Raw genomic sequence first — 22,500 nt, 5'->3', positions numbered from 1 at the left:
CGGCTAATTAAAAGTGGTGCAAAAATTATGTCAAAGTGACAAAATAATTTCTGAGATGTGTCACTGATACTTTTTAGTGCGATAAGAAAGAAATTCGCGCTTGCGCGCCTGCGTAACGATTGTAAACAAAACAACACCTTGATCCGTGAACTCCCAGCATCCCCCAAGTCGCGTGATTCAAAAGTTTTCGGCTGGTAGGCCTATAAGTATTTTTCCGCGAATTTAAAAAAAAAAACTTTTCTATGTCGACGTAAATTACGTCCAGTCGGCACCCGACAGACAATTTATTTCGACGTAAAATACGTCCAATAGGCGTTTAAGGGTTAATACACTAGAAAATGTTCACTGCTTATACTAACATGAACTTCGAGGCTGGTATATGACATGACGCATTTTGCAGACTCCTCTGTCAGCAGATCCCGGAATTGTAAACATGGCGCACATCTCCATAACGCTGACTAAAAATGGAGGGTTAGTACCAGTTACCCACCATCTTTAACTTGAGAAATACAAAGAACAAGCCAGAGAGAGAGAGAGAGAGAGAGACGAGAGAGAGAGAGAGAGAGAGAGAGAGAATATCCATTGCAATGTAATCCTTCATAAACTGTAAAAGCGCAGGCTCAAAGGATAAGTCTAAATTGCGATTATTTCGTTGTGTGTACTTTGCGCTGCACGCACGCACACACACACACACACACACACACACACACACACACATATATATATATATATATATATATATATATATATATATATATATATATATATATATATATATATATATATATATATATAATATATATATATATATATATATCACGCGCACAAAGGAGAAAATAGCTACAACGAAATAATTGCAGTTTGCGATTATTTCATTGATTACATTGCAATAAATATTTCCTCTCTCTCTCTCTCTCTCTCTCTCTCTTGTTCTATATATTTCTCCAGTTAAAGATGGTAGGTCCCTGGTGTTACCCCTCCATTTTCAGTCAGCGGGTTAGCGAGGTGTGCGCCATGTTTACAATTCCGGGATCTGCTAACAAAGGAGTCTATGCAAAGGTGCGTCATATGTCAAATACCAACCTCTAATTTTATCTTAGTATAAGTAGTGAACATTCTAGTATATTAATCGTTATTTTAAACATTTAGATAAAAATACCGTGAAATTTAGGGACATTGAGGTAAAATTGTCGAAGTACTTCGTGTAGAAAGCACCTACGTAAGCTTTGATACGGTGTTCCATTAGATGGAAGGTTTCGGTATCGAAGTGTCCCTCTCCCTTTCGGATGATATTCTTTCTTGGCCTCGTTGCACTCTAAAGCCAAGGCTATCATCACGTTTTATTTATTTATTTTTTACGATAAAAAGTGTTGCAAAAGTAAGTTTCCCTTATCGTATGATGACGAAGTAAAAGTTTCTTTTTCTTGTGGTTGTTCAGTATTCATTAAACAGTTCTTTCTTCCTTGCACTATCAGGAATAATATTTGGAAATTAATGTATTCCTGATTATTATGTTCGGGAAAACATATGATTCATGTAACCAAGTTTTATTAGAGAAGAACTAGGTTGAATTTTCATGCAAGGGTTGAGTGTATATTGGCACAGGGGCTTTGCTACAAGAGAGTACTGTCTGTAGAGAGAAATATAGAGAGAGGAGGAAGGTTTTTATTTATTGAGAAGAGGTTACGATATTTTGTGCAGATGAAAATGTGTCAAACATTTGGGTCTCGACTTACATTTATTCACGAACCCCTCCATTCCATGTGAACATACATGAAGGATGCCTCATCAGTTTTCATTCTGGACGGTGTTGCCCCACAAGAACATGATGTTTTCATTTCCCAGTGACGCTTTTCCATTTAAAGTTTTGATGGGTGATAAAAGGGGTGGGGAGGGGGAGGGAGAACTTTATACTCAGGTTTATTGGGGCTCACTATCTTGTTAAGAGGCTACCAAGTGACACTAACAAAACTTATGGCTGAGGCATTTTGGGACAAAGGGTGAGGCCTGAAAGGAATATGTTGATTCATGTGGTAAGGAGGGAAAACCAGTAATTGTTTTTTATTGTTTTATTGTTTCAAATTTGGTGCAACGGCCAACTAGGTGATTTCTTCATTAATGTTCAGATATCGGCATTAATTGAAATGAAACAAATGATCAGCCCGTCAGTATTGTACATGTGATACGCGCTGTTCTTATTCCCGCTTTAAATGTAATTTTTTAAATAGAATAATAGGCCACTTTTTAAAATAAAATAATAGGCCACTATTCTTGTTAGCTTAGTTCTCACTTCTAGACAAAAATGTCGTTAGGATGATTTCTCAGTTATTTGGATGGGCTCCTGGTGTGGCAGAATGCTTAATTATGCATATGTCATGATCGTCAAGTTCAACTTGTAAAAAATTATGACTTTCGTTAAAAAGCTCTGTTTTATCATTATCCTCAAGAACAATAGGTAACTACAATTGAATATACCTTCATTGAATGTATCGCAAAGTACGAACCTCTCAGATGTGCTTTCATAGCTCGGAAGGTTATCCTTATTCAGACTATCTTCTGGAGAAGCTAATTAGGGTATTACTATCGAAAACTGTGTAAATTGTGCCGGTCTGTGGCTTCTTACAGCCTGCATTTTGTTTGGACTTCGCTGCCATAACAGTAGTCAGTCTCTGAATCTATAGAAGATAGCCATGGTTCCATGGAAAATAGCCTTCATTCTGTCAGGGTTAGGAATATTACCACTTTACAGATTTGCTTTGAATGAAAGCCTTTAAATTTCATCTGTAAGGAATTTATCGTTACTTTAATGTGATGACATCGTCATCATACCAGTAGTACACAGTCCAACTTTGACTTAAGTCAGTGATACCTTGTCTCCATGTCTCTTCATTCTCATTTTTCCTTTAAATTGTCACTTAAATTCTATATTGGTGTGATTGTTGTTCAGCTGATTGAGACATTTGTCACTACGAGAGAGAGAGAGAGAGAGAGAGAGAGAGAGAGAGAGAGAGAGAAATCGTTAAGTCTGAAGACTGGAAACTCATGAAAGTGTGAATGGGGTTTTATCTCTTGATACAAAAGTGTTTTGATGTTGTGGGATATTCTTTCTTTGCTCGAAGACGCAGAAGGGAATTAATGTTCCATGAAAATCCCCTTCTGCCAATATGCGACGTGTGAAGAATAGCAAATATCTTCTTGGCGTCTTTGGGTTCAGATATTGAGAGAGAGAGAGAGAGAGAGAGAGAGAGAGAGAGAGAGAGAGAGAGAGAGAGAGAGAGAGAGCAGTGCCCAAGTTTGTTCGAGTCAGATATGGGGAGAGGAAGACAAGTTTAATTGTGATTTAGGATGATTGGGATTATCTCTTGACTTTATAATAGCGTTGTCGATGGAGGAAGGATATCATTGGCCCTTTATTTCCAATTCCATTTATTTGTTTGCCCCTATATCTGCTTCATCATCATCATTCTCTCTCTCTCTCTCTCTCTCTCTCTCTCTCTCTCTCTCTCTGCAGGCGTAGTTACAGAGATGGACCAAATTTGTAAGATATTCAAATCCTTTACACAATTTTTTTTCTTTTTGCGTAATTCTCATCCGACAGCGTACGACACGTATCTTCTTCAGATAAACTGACGGAGTGTCAGTAGGGCATTGCATATTAGGAAGTGTTCTTAAGCTCAACATTTAAATAATCTGGTTGGAACCGAAGCCAACGCATGCTGTCTGCATCAGGCTGCATTGGAAATGGGCGGATAAGGATATGAAAGGGACCCCCTGACGATAAGGTCCTGGCGCTTAGAAAGAGCATCCCTTCAATGACAAAGGAGGGAGAGACCGGGTGCTGGTAGCTGCTCCTGAGAAGAGCTGCGGCAGGAGAGAAAACTTCGTAAACAGTATTAACAAGCTGCCCAAAAATTACTCGAAGGCATTGTCAAGTAGAGATTATTTTTTGAGGGTGGCTGTTGCTTTCTTATTTTGAGCGTTCCAGTTACAACCGCACAGGCTTTCATGACACCTACTGAATACTTGCGTCAAATATTAACATGACTCTCTAAAGATTGCACTATTTATCGAGTAAATGGAAAGTAATAATTTTTCTCGAGCATTCATTCCCAATGCTATAGCTGAATGTTGGCAGTTCTAAATGGTTATAATTCAACAGCTTTCACGAGCTTCGATTTTGTTTCATAAAACAAGGAATATCAGTTAAGCATATACAACTTCGAAATGAATGAAGGTAACGGGTTATAATTTTGCACCTCGATTGAGAATGACCTTCGTAATGCAGGAATACTTGTGTTTATTGACAAAAATAGCTAGAATCAGATTCAATGATTAATCATGACCAGTTATTGCTGGAGTGAGCAACGAAACTTTTTATTGGATTCCACAAATTTCTTCACTATTTTAATTGGTGTCTTTTTTTTTTTTTTTTTTTTTTTTTTTTTTTTTTTTTTTTTTTTTTTGCGAATCTATCTGGTAACAAGTGAAACGGCTGTACCATGCAGAGTTCTGAAATTTTATTTTAGAAAATAGTTAGGTTTATTATCCTTCGTCAAAATAATTGCTGTTGATCAGTAAATTTCAAATCTTATCAAACTGTGGACGCGAGACATTTTTTCTGCGGAAAAGTCACATGAACATTTCCTGAAACATTTGCCAGAATCATGTTTACTGGGTGTTCTAGTAATTAAAGTCATTATGCCAAAATTAATTATTACTTTTGGCATTCAAACAATGCATGGCATTACATATGGTTAGCGAATTTTTTTCTTGTTACTGTGTAAATTGTACATAGAAACGCGGTTGAAGCATTAAGTTATTTTAAACATCCACCTAAATAATAACTAAGCCAGAGTCGTAGCCTTATTAAACTTATGAAGATACTTTAAATTTTAGTTTCACCTTCATCAGCCATCCATATATTAATGCATATAGGTGCTGATACACATTTGTTTGTTCATTTTGCATCACCAGGGTGAGTTGGCCCGTGTGGGGTCGGATGAAGTCGTCCGGTGGATAGGAGCTGGGCTCAAGTCGCTTCCGGATTATGCATCTGGTGCCCTTTACTGGCTGGGCGCCACCTTACAACCGCATACCTATAAATGGCAGTGGCAGGACGGGACCTTTCTCAATACCACAAGTAAGTCAAAGTTATGTACATCAGTCATCATCTTCGGATGTTGGAAATAGTACGAGATTTAAATTATTTTCACGTTCCCTTCCGGATAGATTTTTCAGTTATGATGATGAGGATTATATATATACATGCTGACGAAGTTGGTGCCAAATCTTCGGTTTTGAGCAGATGTCTCCCAAAAGTTAATCGTGCTAAAATCTCCTCATGATTATATCTGCGAACTGGGCCGATGTAATCAGAAGGCAACCTTAAAACGAGTAACTTTCATGAGATCTCTGCTCAGAGTCAGAGTTGCTGCCAATGATTCAACTTCAGCTCTGAGGTCATTTCTTTCAAAAGTTAGTCTTGCGATGGCCATCCAGTGAATACAGCTGCCAGGTTTCAACAGATTCTGATCATACATTCTCAAGATATCAATCATGCTAACACGCAAAAATTTTCGAAGCCAGATTGTTTTAGAGTAGCTGCATATTTGATGACCCTGGGTGTGAAGATTTGAGCACAAGCAAACACTCGCACCTAAGTCAATGATGTTCTGCTTAGTGCTGGGGTATTTTATGTAGTTAGACAACAGTAATGGCAGCGATGATTTATGATGGAAAAATTATTACATGTACTTTATGGATGTCAGCATACTTGTCTTGTCGATCGGTTGGATTTGTGGTTTAGTAGTTAGAAGATGAATGTATTGTTGATTCTGGTCATATTTTGCCTCTGGTAAATATATAAAAACATTGAGCTGTATCCCCTAACAGGGATAGCTCCTGTAAAACCAACGCAACGGTTATTGTCAAGTTCCTACTTTAACAGAGGAATTGTAGAATAACGTCCTTTGCAGTAAAACTTCAACAACATTAGCCTCTTCATACTCCTCCTCGGAAAATACATGAGCAGTACGTCTAATCCCCCTGCATAACTGCGGCCGTCACCACTGTCTCGCACGACTTCCATCTCTTGAATACTTGAGTACTTCCTTCCCAATCCTCTTTAACATCACATCTACATATCCTTTTACCAACCTCTCAGCCACTCTTTCGCAATGACCAGATTGCCTCAAAATATTATCATTCATCTTTCCACCAATACTAACCTGTTTGCCACTTTATCGTTTCTGTATTTCTTATCTGTGAGTTTTTCTTACTAAGCCAATGTTTTGCAAATAGTTTATCTCAACAGCTTCAACTTTTTTCCTTTTATATATGCATTCATCATCCACACTTGACTTTCATAAAAGAGAAGTCGATACAAAAACTCCCTACACACACACACACACACACACACACATATATATATATATATATATATATATTTCACATGGCGATATTCACAACAGCATCGTAACTTTCGTGAACATGGATGTCGTCACCACATATATAGATATATATATATATATATATATATATATATATATATATACTATATATATCTATATATTTATATAGTTGTGTGTACTCCCGTTTTCAGCCTACTAAAATGTGTTCACTAGAGATGTGTATGAAACAAACACAGCACAGCGTAACTGCCACTATTCTGAGTTTATTGCACGATATAACCCCAAATTGGAGATGTAATAATGTTGAAATAAAGCGGCGATGACAGTAAGTATTTCCTGTTAGCTTACGTCTGTCGTCCCTGGCTATTTTTCCCAGGAGAGCCATTGTTTTGGGAAATGCATTATTTCGCACAAATAGTGAAAGGTTGGAAGAAAGGAATTTCGTTTAACAAGAGAAAAATAGCACAAGAATGACAGTCATTCGCAATGAAGTGGGTTTATATTACTTTTGTCTGAACCTGTGGAATTGTGAAACAGTTTATCCTATTGTGAGAGGAACGAACTTATTTTTATTATAAAAAAATAATTTAGCAGTAGTCGTAGCTTGAAGTAACTAAAGAGGAATCAGTTTGGATGTTCAGTTCTGCTTAGAGAAACTGCAACTGACCTTCTTTCTATTTTGATTTTTTCAGCAGACAGAAGTGTATAACTTATAACTGTATCTAATCCTTTAAAAGTCTGTGATTACCATATGTAAATTTCATTTTTTCTCTCTTTTCTAAATAAAAAAATAATACATTCTATTTGGCGTTAGCACTCCGTAGAATTTATGTGGTTACCTAATGAATATACCTGATATTACAAAAAGTTTTTCTTGAATTAATATATTAGTAAGTTTGTGAGGTTTATAGAATAAATTGACTCAAATGCATTTGATTTGTTCTTTCAAGTTAATTTTGAAATTTGCGACAAAATTTTATCTTTGTTGGCTGAAATCTTTTTATTGTTGGTCTTTGGCAATATATTCTTTAAGTTTTTAATCGGTATTTACAAAAGTAATTTTAATTATTGGTGATGGTTGCGTTTAAGAACAGAATTTACTTTTTAGCATAAATAAGATTTTTCCTAAACTCTTTAAAGGGTCGGTTACCCTGGTGGTCTTTCCTAACTAATTTTGTCGAAAACATCTTTCATTAAACCATTCTCCAAGTCCTCCTTTACTTGATCATGCCTTTCAATACTTTGCCCTTATTTTCCTAACTAATTTTGTCGAAAACATCTTTCATTAAACCATTCTCCAAGTCCTTCTTTACTTGATCATGCCATCCAATACTTTGCCCTCCTCACTCCTTTCCACTTAACTTACACCAAATGCCCTTACCATTTCAGTCTCGATTCTCTTTATCATATCAGTGATGTTGACCACCCTGACACCTCTCCTAATTTCTTCTTTTTCCAGCCTTTAATGCAAAGAAATAACCCCAAAATCCACCTTACCATTCGCTTTTCTGTTCGCTCCAACTTCTGTTGATTCTTCCTTCTTAAAGTCCATGTTTCTAAACGTACATCACCACTGGTCGGATTACAGTACAATAGATCTTCAATTTCAGTTTATATGGCATTCTCTGCCAGCTCTCTCCATTACTACCAGGCTGCTTGTATCCAACTTCCAACCTCAATTTCAATTTGATACTCTCCCTCTTGGCTTAAAGTAGATTTAAGTTCTGTATTTAATATTTTCTACTGGCTTTTAAGTCTAGACCACTTCTGTCGAGTATTGATAACCTATCCCCTTCCTCCATGCTGGACACCATAAACTCAGTTTTACCCATGTATATTCTCATATCATCCCTGTTCAAGAGATTTCTGCCACCCTGTTACCTTTTGCATTCTTCAGTTTGAGCTTAATCACCAGATCATCTGCAGAAATCAATTACCATAGAGTTATATTCTTTATCCCATTACTCAATACATCCATAACTTGCACAAACAGAAATGGGTAAGTGCCAATCCTTGATGTAAACCAACTCTAAAGTTCAAACATTGCTGTTTTACCACAGGCTCTTATTACTGTATTCCTTGTCTTTTTACACATGTCAGCTAATGCAACTAACTTTCCTGCCACTTTATTCTGTCTTAAACATCAAAACAATACCTCCTTTGGTATACTACAACTTGCCTTCTCTAGGTCTATAAATGCGCAGTATTGTTTCACATTCACATTACCTTCCAGTCGCTTCAGTATAAAGGCAGCATCTCCTGACGTTCACCAGTCTTCACAATTGCTCATAATCTCTTATTTTGCGTTCTTTCTAAAACCTTCAGCAAATTTTCTGTTAATTTGATTTCTCTGGGATTATCACATTTCATAAAATCTCCCTTCTGTTTAAGTACAGTTAACATCAGATTTTCTTCCCAGTCATTTAGCAATGCTTCTTCTCATATTACCCTCAACAGTTCTAGTATCCATTCTTCCTCATTTATACTAAGTCCCTAAAACATTTCAATTTGCACCTTCTATACTTTATACCGTATATCTCGATCACCATCCTCTTTACCATCCCCACCTCCAAATCCTTTGTTAGATGTTCTGCTTTCATAGAAATGTTTATAATAATATGGCAATTTTTTTTTGTCATCACTCCTATGCAAATGTCTTATGCCCGACTGACACATTGGCGGGTCAAGACTGTGCACGTCGTAATGGCTGGTTTTGGCGAATATAGCCATCAGTCGTGGAAAAGAAAGAAAAAATATGCCAGCCGGGTACGACACCAGTCCATCATACGCAGTTAACCAAAGCGACAACATTGTGCACATCAAGATGAGATTACATGCGTACATAGTCATATGCATATATTGCAGATGAATTAGGCCATCCCCACATTTGGTGGTTGCGACAGGATTGTGAATTGCGTAAAGCCATGGCGATGCATGGCATTTCAATTGCTTTGTAGTTATGTCACATGGCGACATGCACAACAGCATCGTAACTTTCGTGAACATGGATGTCGTCATTACATATAAAATTCCAGGTGAACTCGTCACTGATCATCTTGTTGCAGTTGCAGACAGAGCAAGAACATGGAGGAGATGAATTACTACTAAAAAAAATTGGAGCTGCAGCTCTCGACATCATACTTTTAGGCGTCGAGGGAAAGACATTCGATATAATTGAAGGTTTATTGTTAATGCCGACGTTTCACAACTACATTGTTGCATCTTCAAGGCTGAAATACAGCGAGTTGATTCTTAATAATTAATAATAAAAACACTTATAATAATATATAACTAAAATCACTACAATAATCTCTTATTTAAAATGTTAACTCATTTTAAAATATATATATATATAAAAAAACACCATTGACACGAAAAGGACCTACCTATACAGGAGTTAAAAGGAAACTGTTTAAACAAAATTACAATAATAATAAACAAGGCACACACGTACAGTAAGGCAACGACAAGACAAATTATGTAGATGATGTTTGGGTGTTTAATAATGGGACAGTTAATTTTATCAATATGGACTCTAAGGTTGTTAGGTCATTGTATTTCTGCGTTTGTCCTATCATCTGAAAATCTTTGTTATCTATGTATGTTTTGCATAATTTGGAATGATTCCTTATATTGGATTGTTCTGGGTCGGGCATTCTGCTTCCCGTTCTAAAACTAACTTCTCTATGGGCGTCTATGCGTACCCTTAGCAGTCGTTTGGTACATCCAACGTAAGTCCCCTGGTTACACCTGGGCCAAGTATAATTGTAAACAACGTTGGATGTAAACAACGGACTAACTTTGTCCTTGAGCTTGAAGAAGGACCCGATGGTGCAAGGATTTTTGGGAATCAATTTCAGATTTTAGGCAGGCAATTCTCTCCGAAGTAAATTTAGACACTTTTTCCTAAAATAGTCATCACATAAGGAAGGGAACATTGCAAACATTTTCATTTTCGGCACAGTATGGATAGCAGTGGGCGTTTCCATTTTCTTATCTAAGAACTTGTTTAAGGCTCTGAAGAACACCCTTTGAGGAAAACAGTTATTACTAAAGTAGTTAGCTTAGGTTACGACCTCTTCGTGAAAGGTCATCCAACTGGACGAGTGTGTAAAGCCCCTGTGGAGGAGAGTAGAAATGGAGTTTAATTTAAAATTAATATGACAGAAGCTATAGAAATTCGTACCCAAACCTGTAAAAGTATCTTTTCTATAAATCCCTGTATAAAAACCCTTGTTCATTTCTAGAGACAATAACATCCAGGAACGGTAATTTATTATTAGATTCCTTCTCCAGGGTGAATTTGATGTTCGGGTGTTGGGTGTCAACATAGTCTAAAAAGGAGTCGGCATTAAAATCACGCATGAAAAGAGCAAACGTGTCATCGACGTAACGTTTATAAAACAAGGGGTGGAAAGAAAGAGGGCTACTATCCAGCGCCTGTTCTTCCAGAGAACTCATAAAAGATATTGGCGAACACCTGACCTAAAGGGGAATTAATTGCCATCCCCTCCACCTGTCTATATACAGTGTTATTTAAAATAAAGGCCGTGTCCAGCACGGCCAATTATAAAAATTTCTTAAACAACGTCCTGTTAAATTATGAAATAAAACATCCTCACTAGAAAACATCTTATTTAAAATTATCTCGATGGTCTTTCCCACTGGGACGTTTGTGAATAGAGATTCCACATCCAGGTTAACCATGAATAAGTCAGAATCCTCTTTAATGATCTCATCTTTGAAACTAGCAGAGTGTTTTATTGAGTAAGAATTTCTGCTTACGGTTCTAATATTGGAACAAGGTATTTGGCTATTCTATAATTTGCTGTATTCGTAGAAGAGAGAATGGGCCGCATTAGAGTCCCTGCCTTGGGCACTTTGGGCAAACCATTCATCACTCCATATGACGAACCTGTGACAAAGAAGTTTTGGTAGGTGTTTTCGTCTATAACTTTGTTCTGTTTTAATGTCCTTAAAAATCTGTTTATCTTACCCTCTGTTTTGATGATATTATAAAGGTCTGGAGAACCTACTTTTTCGAATTTCGTTCGGTCGTTTAATACGCTTTCCATTTTATTGATATACTCATTTGTCGAGAACAACCGTGCCCTTACCTTTATCTGGTCTTGTAATGATGATATCTTCCTCATTGGCTAAGTTCTTTAAGATGGCAAGGTCATCTTTCTTGAAGAAAGAGGTCCATTTAGTTCGTAAACTATTAAAGGTGCTATGGGCTAATGATGAAATTTGCGATCGTAAGTTGTCAGTGTTAAAACAAAAAGGAAGGTCTTTAATCCTATGTTATAGTAACACTAATGGGAGGAAAAATTGTTGGTATTTCGGTTTATAATTGGGGAGGCAGAAATCCAACACTAATGAATGGTACAGGGACTCCTTATACAGTTTGAACTTAACAAATTTTGGAACCACGTTATTGAGTTGACAATATTCCAAAAAATCTAAATCCAACCTCGTTTATATATATATATAATATATATATATATATATATATATATATATATATATATATATATATATATATTATTGTTTTTTTTCTTGTACGCTTTTCCAAATGTCGACAGCTGGTAAGAAACTGGGAGCCATACTCGGTCCTGATTAATTCGTGGAAAGTGGTGGAATCCTCTAAGGCGAAGTTTCAGAATAAAAAGTAGGGCGAAGAAAAAATCCTTGCACCATCGGGTCCTTCTTCAAGCTCAAGGACAAAGTTAGTCCGTTGTTTACATCCAACATTGTTTACAAGTATACTTGCCCCAGGTGTAACCAGGTGACTTACGCATATACGCCCATAGAGAGATAGGTTGTGTGTGTAATGGAGTAATGGGGTCTGCCTTCCGTTTCGTGTCCACGTTTACCTTATGAATACTGGGGGTTCTTCCCCCATGTATATATATATATATATATATATATATATATATATATATATATATATATATATATTTTAAAATGAGTTAACATTTTAAATAAGAGATTACTGTAGTGAATTTAGTTATATATTATTATAAGTGTTTTTATGATTAATTATTAAGAATCAACTCGCTGTATTTCAGCCTTGAAGATGCAACAATGTAGTTGTGGAACGTCGGCATTAATTATAAACCTTCAATTATATCGAATGCCTTTCCCTCGACGCCTACAAGGAGATGAATTAGCTACACCTAATACCTGAGACCAACATTACCCTGAAATAGTAAAATGCCTTTTGGATCTTCACGATGCCATGTTGCAGTTAAGAATCCCAAGGTGCCTGGAGGAACGAAAGTGCAAGAAGCATAAAAACCAAGACTTTGCTTTCTTTGGCGATTTGATGATGGACCTGCTGATGGGGGTCACAGCCAGCAGAAGAAGCAGAAGCAGAGGGCAAAGAGCCCTGGCGCTGGATGGCTTTTGCAGAGGAGGAAGGAGTATCCTGAAGAGGGGAGTTCTTGTAGGACACAATCTTCATCATCGTCTTCCTTATCTGCAAGAGTACATAGCATCCTGGCCGAGTTATACAAGCCAACAAAGGGCACAGCGAGGAAAGCAGCAGAGGTCACGGTGAGGTCGCTTGTGAAAGACCGGTGACCTCTTGTGTGGGCTGCTGCCTTTTATGTTCGGCGACGTATGCGAGGCAGTGTTGCCACGTTGCAACCCATGCGGCACACTCTTCGGGATTGGGTGTTGCTCATTGTCATCACTTGGTGCACGTCGCCAAACGGCCATGCAGTTACGATTCTTGGACATCGTGGGCGGCTGTAATTGCGTCATAATGGTATTGTAATGAGCAAATTTTCGGCCATTACGACGTGTGCAGTCTTGAATTGCCAATGTGTGAGTCAGGCATTAGTTTCTATTTCCTCTTTTCTGTGTTGTTCCTCGGATCGTCCACATGTCTCACTTTCCAATCCTTGAAAGTCCTAGACTTCCGCCTAACAGAATCATGCACATCTCCATTATAACCACCACTTTTTGCTCCCTTTAGTACCCTATAGCCACTTGTCAACCCTCTGCACCATTCACACATGGTGTTTTCATACAATTCCAAATATTCTCTAGTCAATTAGCTCCTTCCTCTCTCAAATTTATTCTTAATTGATGTCTTCTGTTACATGTATGCATTTTCTGTTGCTCACACAGTTTTTCCCTTAGATCCCATATTTTAATTCTTGGTCTTTTCAACTTGTTAGGTTTTCTGCTTCTAGATATCAATCACTAGCAGAGAATGTTGTTTCACTCATGCCTCACCAAGAATTGCTTTACAATTAGATCATTTATTGAAGTATTTAGATTAGAGCTGTATCAGATGTCTGAAAATAGGATTTGAGGATGTGGATGCAGGTATCAATCTTTTAAATTTGCAGATGCAGATATTTTATTACCATACCCTCACCGATGCGGATGCTGACGGATACTTGTATATCTAAGTAATTCACCGATGCGGATGCTGGCTAATACTTGTATATCTAAGTAATTTAGATATATTTAGTTGGTAAAGAATTTTCAACCAAATCATTCAAAATTATGTTACTACATAATATTTGACGTACTAATTTAAAGTAAATCATAAGTAATACTCATATATGTGTGTATATACTTTAATATGAACGTGCAAACAGTAATAACGATTCAGGAACATTTTAGTTGTCTTGGCACAAGGTTATTTCAAGCTCATTGCATGATAAGGGTAACCAAACTCAAAGCCATTTTTTATCAAAAAACAAAAATCTACTTTTAGCTACGATGTATGAGTATGAACTATTGAACACTGATCAGGGGGTGATATCCTTATGTCTGCATTCTCACACTGGATGCGGATGTTGCTTGCAATGCTATTGCAGATGTGGATGCAGATTTTAAGAAATTGTCAATGCGGATTTATAAAAAAAAAAAATGTGGATAATGCACGGATGCGGATGTAGATATCCGTTACATCTCAAATCGGTCATTCGCAAAAAAATTAAAAGATTTATAGGTTTTTGTGATTTTTAGGTTTTTGTGAATCAAAATTCTTTCCTGCCATCAGACTTGTAATTTTATGTAAAAGTTTATTCTCAAATTGATAAAATATTTTAGATAAAATTTTATTGTCACTGTATTAGATCATACTAGAATTTATACCAATATTTTTACTTTCATATACAGCTTCCAAATCGTACTGTGCCCCAATGTTGTTTGATATATATATATATATATATATATATATATATATATATATATATATATATATATATATATATTTATATATGTGTCTGTGTGTGCATATATATATATATATATATATATATATATATTATATATATATATATAAAATTAAATAAAAGTAAATGAAAATAAATAAATAAATAAAAATAAATAAATAAATCAAGCAATCTCTTATCGACTAATGAACTCCCCTTCAGTTAAACATATATGAAAAAATATTAATTCCGAGGTAGAGCAAATTAGATATTAAAGGACATTTGTAGCTAGCTCGATGTATGTATATGAATCACGGTAATGTGAAATGACTTTTATATATATATATATAATATATATATATATATATATATATATAAAAGTCATTTCACATTACCGTGATTCATATACATACATCGAGCTACAAATGTCCTTTAATATCTAATTTGCTCTACCTCGGAATTAATATATTTTCATATATGTTTAACTGAAGGGGAGTTCTTTAGTCGATAAGAGATTTGTCGGCTCACGGGCACGATTCATCGACACCTACAAATCCAGGACGACAGTGAAGCTTTAACCCACCCCGCCACCGCAGAAGGCTATAAGTTTATGCCGCCTCCCACCTACAAATACCTGTCGGTTTCAGGTATTCGTAGTTTTGGAGACTGCATCAACCCTCCTCGACCTCGGTAGCGTTGTAGGGCTTTTGTCCGCACTTAGCCATTATATAAGTCATATCACATTACCGTGATTCATATTCATACATCGAGCTACAAATGTCCTTTAACATCTTAATTCGTTCCACCTCAGAATTAGTCTCTTATTGACTAAAAAATTCCCCTTCGGTTAAACATATATGAAAATATATTAATTCCAAGGTAGAGTGAATTAGATATTAAAGGACATTTGTAGCTCGATGTATGCATATATATCACGGTAATGTGATATGACATATAATGGCTACTTGCGGAAAAAAGCGCTACAACGATATTGAGGTCGAGGGGGGTTGCTGCAGTCTCAAACTACGAATACCTGAAGGCGACAGGTATTTGTAGGTGGGAGGCGGCATAAACGAATAGCCTCTTGCAGTGGCGAGGTGGGTTAAAGCTTCACTGTCGTCTTGGATTTGTTGGTGTCGATGTCTCGCACCCGTGAGCCGACAAATCTCTTATCGACTAAAAAATTCCAGTTCGGTTAAACATAGCTATATATATATATATCTATAGTATACTATATATATATTATATTATATATATATATTATATATAGTTATATATATATATACATATATATATATATATATATATATATATATATATATATATATATATATATATATTATTTCATTTTTCTAAGTTCCAACTCAAGAGAACCTTTACTGGATATCGTTATTCATAAACCTTTGAAAAATTCAACTTCATTATTTGTTTACCAAACTTATGTATTTTTCATCACTTTCCAAACAGCAGTCCCCGGGTTACATCAGGTTCGGCTTACGTCGTTCTGGACTTAGGGTGCTTGCCACATAGCATTGTTAACCACAATTTTTCAGCGCTCTAAGTGCACTTACAGCACTGTTAACTGTTTTACAGCACTGTAAGTGCTATTTATTGACATCATAATTATAATGAATCAGGTTAAGGCAGTTTTCGGCTTACAGCACCCTGCCAGGAATGGAACCCATGCCGTAACCTAGGGACTGCCTGCATAGTACTGTTTTCCTTGCTTCTCTTTTTTTAGATTTACTGAGTCCCATCTTTGTAGATATCAGATTCATTTTATTAAGCATCATATACATATTAAAATTTGCCAAACTTTTATCATTAATCTGATGGATACCTTCTCGTACATCTTAAGCCACATTTTTCATAATAAAAGGTGAAATACCATTCAAACGTTGCATCCCACAATTTGCTGCGAATTCGTTGACAAAACCCTATCAATGTAAATTTTCCAGATAATTTGTTCATGGATAATTTCAGTTAACTACATATACAACAGGAATGCTATAGTGGCTAAAGACTTTCCATAAAGTTTATCTGTAGACACTCAAATGCTTTCTCATAATCAGCAAAAGTTGTCAGAAGGGGATTTCCAAATTCCATACACCCCTGTAAGATATTTCTCATCACAAATGTTTGATCTTTCCAGATCGTGTTTTTTCTAAAACTAGTATGGCCATGTCAAAGTTTTTGTAAATTTCTTTCTTTACCCTATATGGCATGAACATGCTAAATATTTTTATTATAACTGACATAAGTGCCATGCCTGTTTCTGTCTGGTCACTGTTTTTTAGGTATCTTAGATATAATTTCCAGTTAACATAGTTGTTAATATACACCCAATGCATTAAAAGTAGTTTTCTTAGGATTTTTGACGATTTTTCGGCTTATAAAAATTTTTTACTTAAGACTCATCTCAAGAATGGAACCCCTGTTGTAAGCCAGGGACTGCCTGTGCATATATATATATATATATATATATATATATATATATATATATATATATATATATATACAGCAGTACCTCGGTTTTCATACGTAATCCATTCCAGAACCTCCTACAATATCCAAAACTGTACAAAACCCAAAACAGTAATTCCCATAAGGAATACTGTAAATAGAATTAATGCATTCCAGACACACCCAAAATTTTAACAAAATATACTTTTTACATAGAATAAACACAGTTTTACTTACAAAAAATAATGAGAAATAAATGTAAATGAATAATGAACATTTAACATCACTCTATCCTTTATGGCAGATGGAGAGGAGGGGAGAGGGAGGAGGAGATGTTACTGTTTGGAAGGGTAATCCCCTCATGAACTTTTCTGGGGATACTTCTCTATGTTTTTTAGTAGCACTGTCTGAGTTTATTTCCCCACTTTGTTTTTTACTGGCACTAGGACCAGCTTGAGAGTCACTGGACCCCTGCTGAATAACAGAACTGTCCAGAGACATTTGTTTCTGACGTCTCTTTAAAATTTGCCTAAAATTATACAAACCATTGCATTAAACATGTTAGAGACATGGATTATAACGTCTTTGTTCGGGTGATGTGTCTCAACAAAATTTGCAAATCACTCCACTTCACAAACATTTCTTTGATCACTGAAGAAGGCACAGTATCCCCTCTCTCTTCCTCCTCTTCCTCAGATTCCTCATCTACTGTCTGTTACTGTTCCTGCTGAAGGTCTTGCAGCTCCTCAGTGGTCAGCTCTTCCCTATGGGCATCCACCAGCACTTCCACGTCCTCGCCACTCACATCCAAGCCCATGGACCTCCCCAGAGACACAGTTGACTCCACAACAGGCGTAGGGTTGTTGGGGTTAGCCTCAAACCCCTTGAAATCCTTCTCAAGGTAACACTGGCCACAATTTTCCCCAAGCAGTTCCTTCCAGAACTCTCTTACAATCAATGCAGTGTCTGAGGTCACTTCAAAGCACCATTGGAATAGTGCCTTGGTATAGAGTTTCTTGAAGTTTGAGATGATTTGCTGGTCCATGGGCTGGATGAGACGAGTGGTATTAGACGGGCAAGAACTTCACAGTGATGAATTTGAATTTGTCTAACTGCTGGTCTTCCAAGCCAGGAGGATGCGCAGGAGCATTGTCCATTACCAGGAGGCACTTGAGAGGCAATCAAATTTCTTGCAGATATTTTTTCACACTCGGGCCAAACACTTCACTGACCCATTCAACAAAAATTTGTCTCGTCACAATGCTTTTTTATTGACCTTCCACATCATAGGCAATTTATTCTTTATCACATTGTTCTTCTTGAACGCTCGGTGAGTTTCAGAGCAATACACCAGTAGGGGTTTCAATTTGAAATCCCCACAGGCATTTCCACAGAACAAGAGAGTTAGACTCTTTCATTGACTTGTGCCCTGGCAATGAATTTTCCTCCTGAGTGATGTAGGCCTGTCTTGGCATTTTCTTCCAGAACAGGCCTGTCTCATCGCAATTGAAGACCTGTTGTGGGAGGAATCCTTCAGCCTCAAGATACTCTTTGGCGGTATGTTTATCTGAGCTTGCAGCCTCCCCATGAATGGATGCCTGTATGCTTTCTAAATTTTTCAAACCAGCCTCTGCTGGCCTTGAAATCACTAAAAGAAGCACTTGTTGCTAAGGTGGAATTCTCCTCGTTTTCTCGAGATGGTTATGTAACTCATACACTTGGCAACGTAGCTCCGGCTTGACACGGCCAGTAGCTTCAGTTTTCAGCTTGACTTGATTAAGGGTGGGTGTGTGGTCCAGCTGTCTCCATTAGTTTTCGCTCCATGGCCCATTTCAGGAGAATTTCTCCCACAGTTACCATTTATGTGTTGTTTCGTATTTGTTATAATTTGTGAATCCTTATTCAAAAATTTTTTTTCAGCTGTTTTCAGAGAAGATATATTGAATATAAGTGAGCTATGGCAAAACAAATATATATATATGTATATATATATATATATATATATATATATATATATATATATATATATATAGATATATATATAGTATATATAGATATATATATATATATATATATATATATAGATATATTATATATATAGTATATATAGATATCATATAATAATAGATATATATAAATATATATATATAATACATATAATATATATATAGAATATATATATGTATATGATATAGAATATATTAATATAGATAGATATATTGGGATATATATTCGTGACCTTATGCGCAAACAAATATATATATATGTATATATATATATATATATATAGTATTTTATATAGTATAGTATATATATATATATATATATATATGAGATATATATATATATTACTATATATATATATATATATATCTATATTATATATATATGTCTATATATATATATATGATATATACTTATATATATGTATATATAATTATATATTAATTATATATATATACATGTAATATTACACAATATATATATAATATAGATATTATATATATATAATACTATATATTGATAATATACATTACAATTATCATAATTACAGATGATGAACTTGAGAAACTAATATTTTTTTTGTTAATTGATTATGAAGCTTTTTTGAAAATATTCACTTTTTCGTTGCTTTTTTATCAGGGTTTTTTAATTTAAAATAGCATAAATGAAAGGTGAAGAGTTGTATTTTCATTGTGTGCTTTCATAAGTATTTTTTTTTTTAATTTGGGTAAAATTCTCCCGCGTAAACTTTCTACATTAGCAAAACAGAGGGTAACCATTCTAGGGTTAAATCGGCATGCAGCATCCTTGCTTTCCTGCAAATGATCACTTCAGACACTATCCCCCATTATCTGTTTTTCGTTGATTCACACCAACAACAGCTTTTCAACATCTTCCACTAGTTACGATCTCTGCTTAAATAACGACATGACCCATTTCGCAACATCAGCTGCCTTGATTTTGTCTTTCTTTGCCAGGATAGATGAAATTGTGGACACTGACTTGCTGTACATCCTAGCAAGATCAGAAACATGTGCCCCACTTTTATACTTCGCTACAAGTTCTTTCTTAAATTCAATTGTATTCTTGGCCTTTTGTATCGAAGGGATGGCACTTGCTGCATTCTTGGGCCCATTTGCGATACTTTCCAATGAGTTTATGGCAAAATATTGCACAAAACATAAGAAACATGTGCGAAGAAGTGGACTACATGAGCGGAGATGCTTGTTTAGTGACAAACAAAAGCAGAATGGGTTACAGGAGAAAACGGGATGCTATGTTTGGATGCCTCATACAGGGCCCGGTCATTCACTGGGCCCCAGATGGAGCGTTTCCGAGTGTACAAAAACCAAGGAACCGTACAATAACCCAGACAAATTTTCGGACAAAAAAGGCAACGAAAACTGAAATGTACGAAAACTGAGGTTCCACTGTGTATATATATATATATATATATATATATATATATATATAAAGTGTGTTTGTGTTTTATTTTATATATATATATATATATATATATATATATATATATATATATATATATATATATATATATAGTATAGTTTCTGAATGAATTCACAGCTTTTGTGATGCAATGGATATTTAAAAAACTTGTAAGAAAGAAAACACCGATATTGTTGGAATCACTATATAGATGGTTTTAGTTGCTATTAAAATGAGACCTTCTATACTAACTAAACTGCCTTGCAGAGTATAGAATGAAGAAACAAAGTCTGGTGACTGGGAACTGGAAGTTATATCTAAGGTCTGAAAGCAAAAAAATTACTAGTTTAGGCTATGAAATATATACATACATACATATACATATATATATGTATGTATGTATATGTATATGTGTATGTATATGTATTTCATGGCCTAAACTAGTAACTGATTTTAGTAAAAGTTAGAAATTCTGTTGAATTAACCAAAAATCTATTGTGTTTTTAAATCAAATGGTTACTAAAAACAGAACTACTGAAATAATTTATGGAAAGTACAAACATGAACCACCTGCGTTGCAGAAGTCAGCGGGCGAGTGGAAGGCCTTCAGATGCCCTTTGCCTCCAAGGAGACCCTTTGCCTAAGCCTTCAGGAGATGTCGACAGTGGCACCCAATCGCTCGCGCCAATCCCACCTACCTCCACTCTCTTTGGCTGCCCATCACTGCGATATGTTTGGTGGATACGTCTGCTCAAGAAGAGTTCCAGGTGGGAAGCTTGTTTGATGAGCATGTAAATGAAGGGAAATTTTTTAGATAAATTATAAGGTTATTTTGCCCATTTTCAATCACAGTGTTTCTGTTTTACAGTTGAATTAATTATATAATGTTATTAAGTACGATTATTTCAAAATTAGAGGCCAATCAAAAGGAACATCAGAATTGCTTATACTTGGAGAGCCTAGATTTTAGATTAAAAATTCCTCCTCTTAATCACCAAATTACGTCTATTCTACTGTTTATTGCCTAGTTTCATCATTTATATTTTCGGTTCTCTGGTCTGTAGGTTTATGTGATTTTTTAGTGTTCTGCTTTGCTCTTGCTTTGAAAGGTTAGTGTTTGTCCCGCAAGTGTGCCTGTTATTATTATTATTATTATTATTATTATTATTATTATTATTATTATTATTATTATTATTAATTATTATTATTATTATTATTATTATTATTCCCTTTCAGTTTTATTTTGCAGTTTTAAAATTCCATTCTTTTATGTGTAATTTGTGTGATTTAGTACAAACGTTTTTATGTGTGTGATTTTATCTAGTGCTTAAATCATTTTATATGATTTAAATTCCGTTTGTATAAATTTGTTTGTTTTAAGTATAATTTAGTGTATATGTTTTCGTGTGCTTTCTTAGTTCATGTGTTTTCTTAATGGTTTGATAGCATGCTAATGTCTGATAATTTAATTTATAGATGTCCCTGATAATGGGATTAAGGGTCACGAAACATAGGATTAAACTACTGTTCATGGAATCTGCTTGTTTTCCTGCACCTGCTCCTTTTAACATGTGGAAAAAATTGTTCCTGTTGTATTTTGTTATAATATATATATATATATATATATATATATATATATATATATATACACATATATATATATATATATATATACATATATATATATATATATATATATATATGTGTGTGTTGTGTGTGGTGTGTGTGTGTGTGTATACATATAAAAGCGAAGAACAGGAAAACTTTTTTCCACATGTTAAAGGGAGCAGGTGCAGGGAAACAACCAGATTCCATGGACAGTAGTTTAAAATCTACGTGCATGATATTTAAGGCTACAAATTATTTGGAGTTTCTGTTGGATATGGGTTATCTTGAGTGTTCAACTTTAGTTTATACAATGATGACTTTGCTACTTATCAGATTTTGCATGTTATTAGAAGGCGAGCATTTGTGTTTATTGCTGAGTGGCACTTGTGATAAAG

General features: G+C 35.4%; 1 protein-coding gene across 1 annotated transcript in view; it reads left to right on the top strand.

The window, feature by feature from the left end:
• The window catches only part of LOC135216596 (uncharacterized), a 987,502-nt gene that overhangs the window by 710,216 nt on the left and 254,786 nt on the right, over positions 1–22,500 (top strand). Inside the window, 2 exon segments of the mRNA XM_064251975.1 lie at positions 4,975–5,140; positions 21,079–21,264. Of these exon segments, the coding sequence (XP_064108045.1) occupies positions 4,975–5,140; positions 21,079–21,264 (352 nt within the window).

Source organism: Macrobrachium nipponense, chromosome 6, assembly GCF_015104395.2.
Source record: "Macrobrachium nipponense isolate FS-2020 chromosome 6, ASM1510439v2, whole genome shotgun sequence".
NCBI lineage: Eukaryota > Metazoa > Arthropoda > Malacostraca > Decapoda > Palaemonidae > Macrobrachium > Macrobrachium nipponense.
The sequence above is the reverse complement of the archived record's forward strand: the minus strand, read 5'-3'. Positions and strand labels throughout refer to the sequence as shown.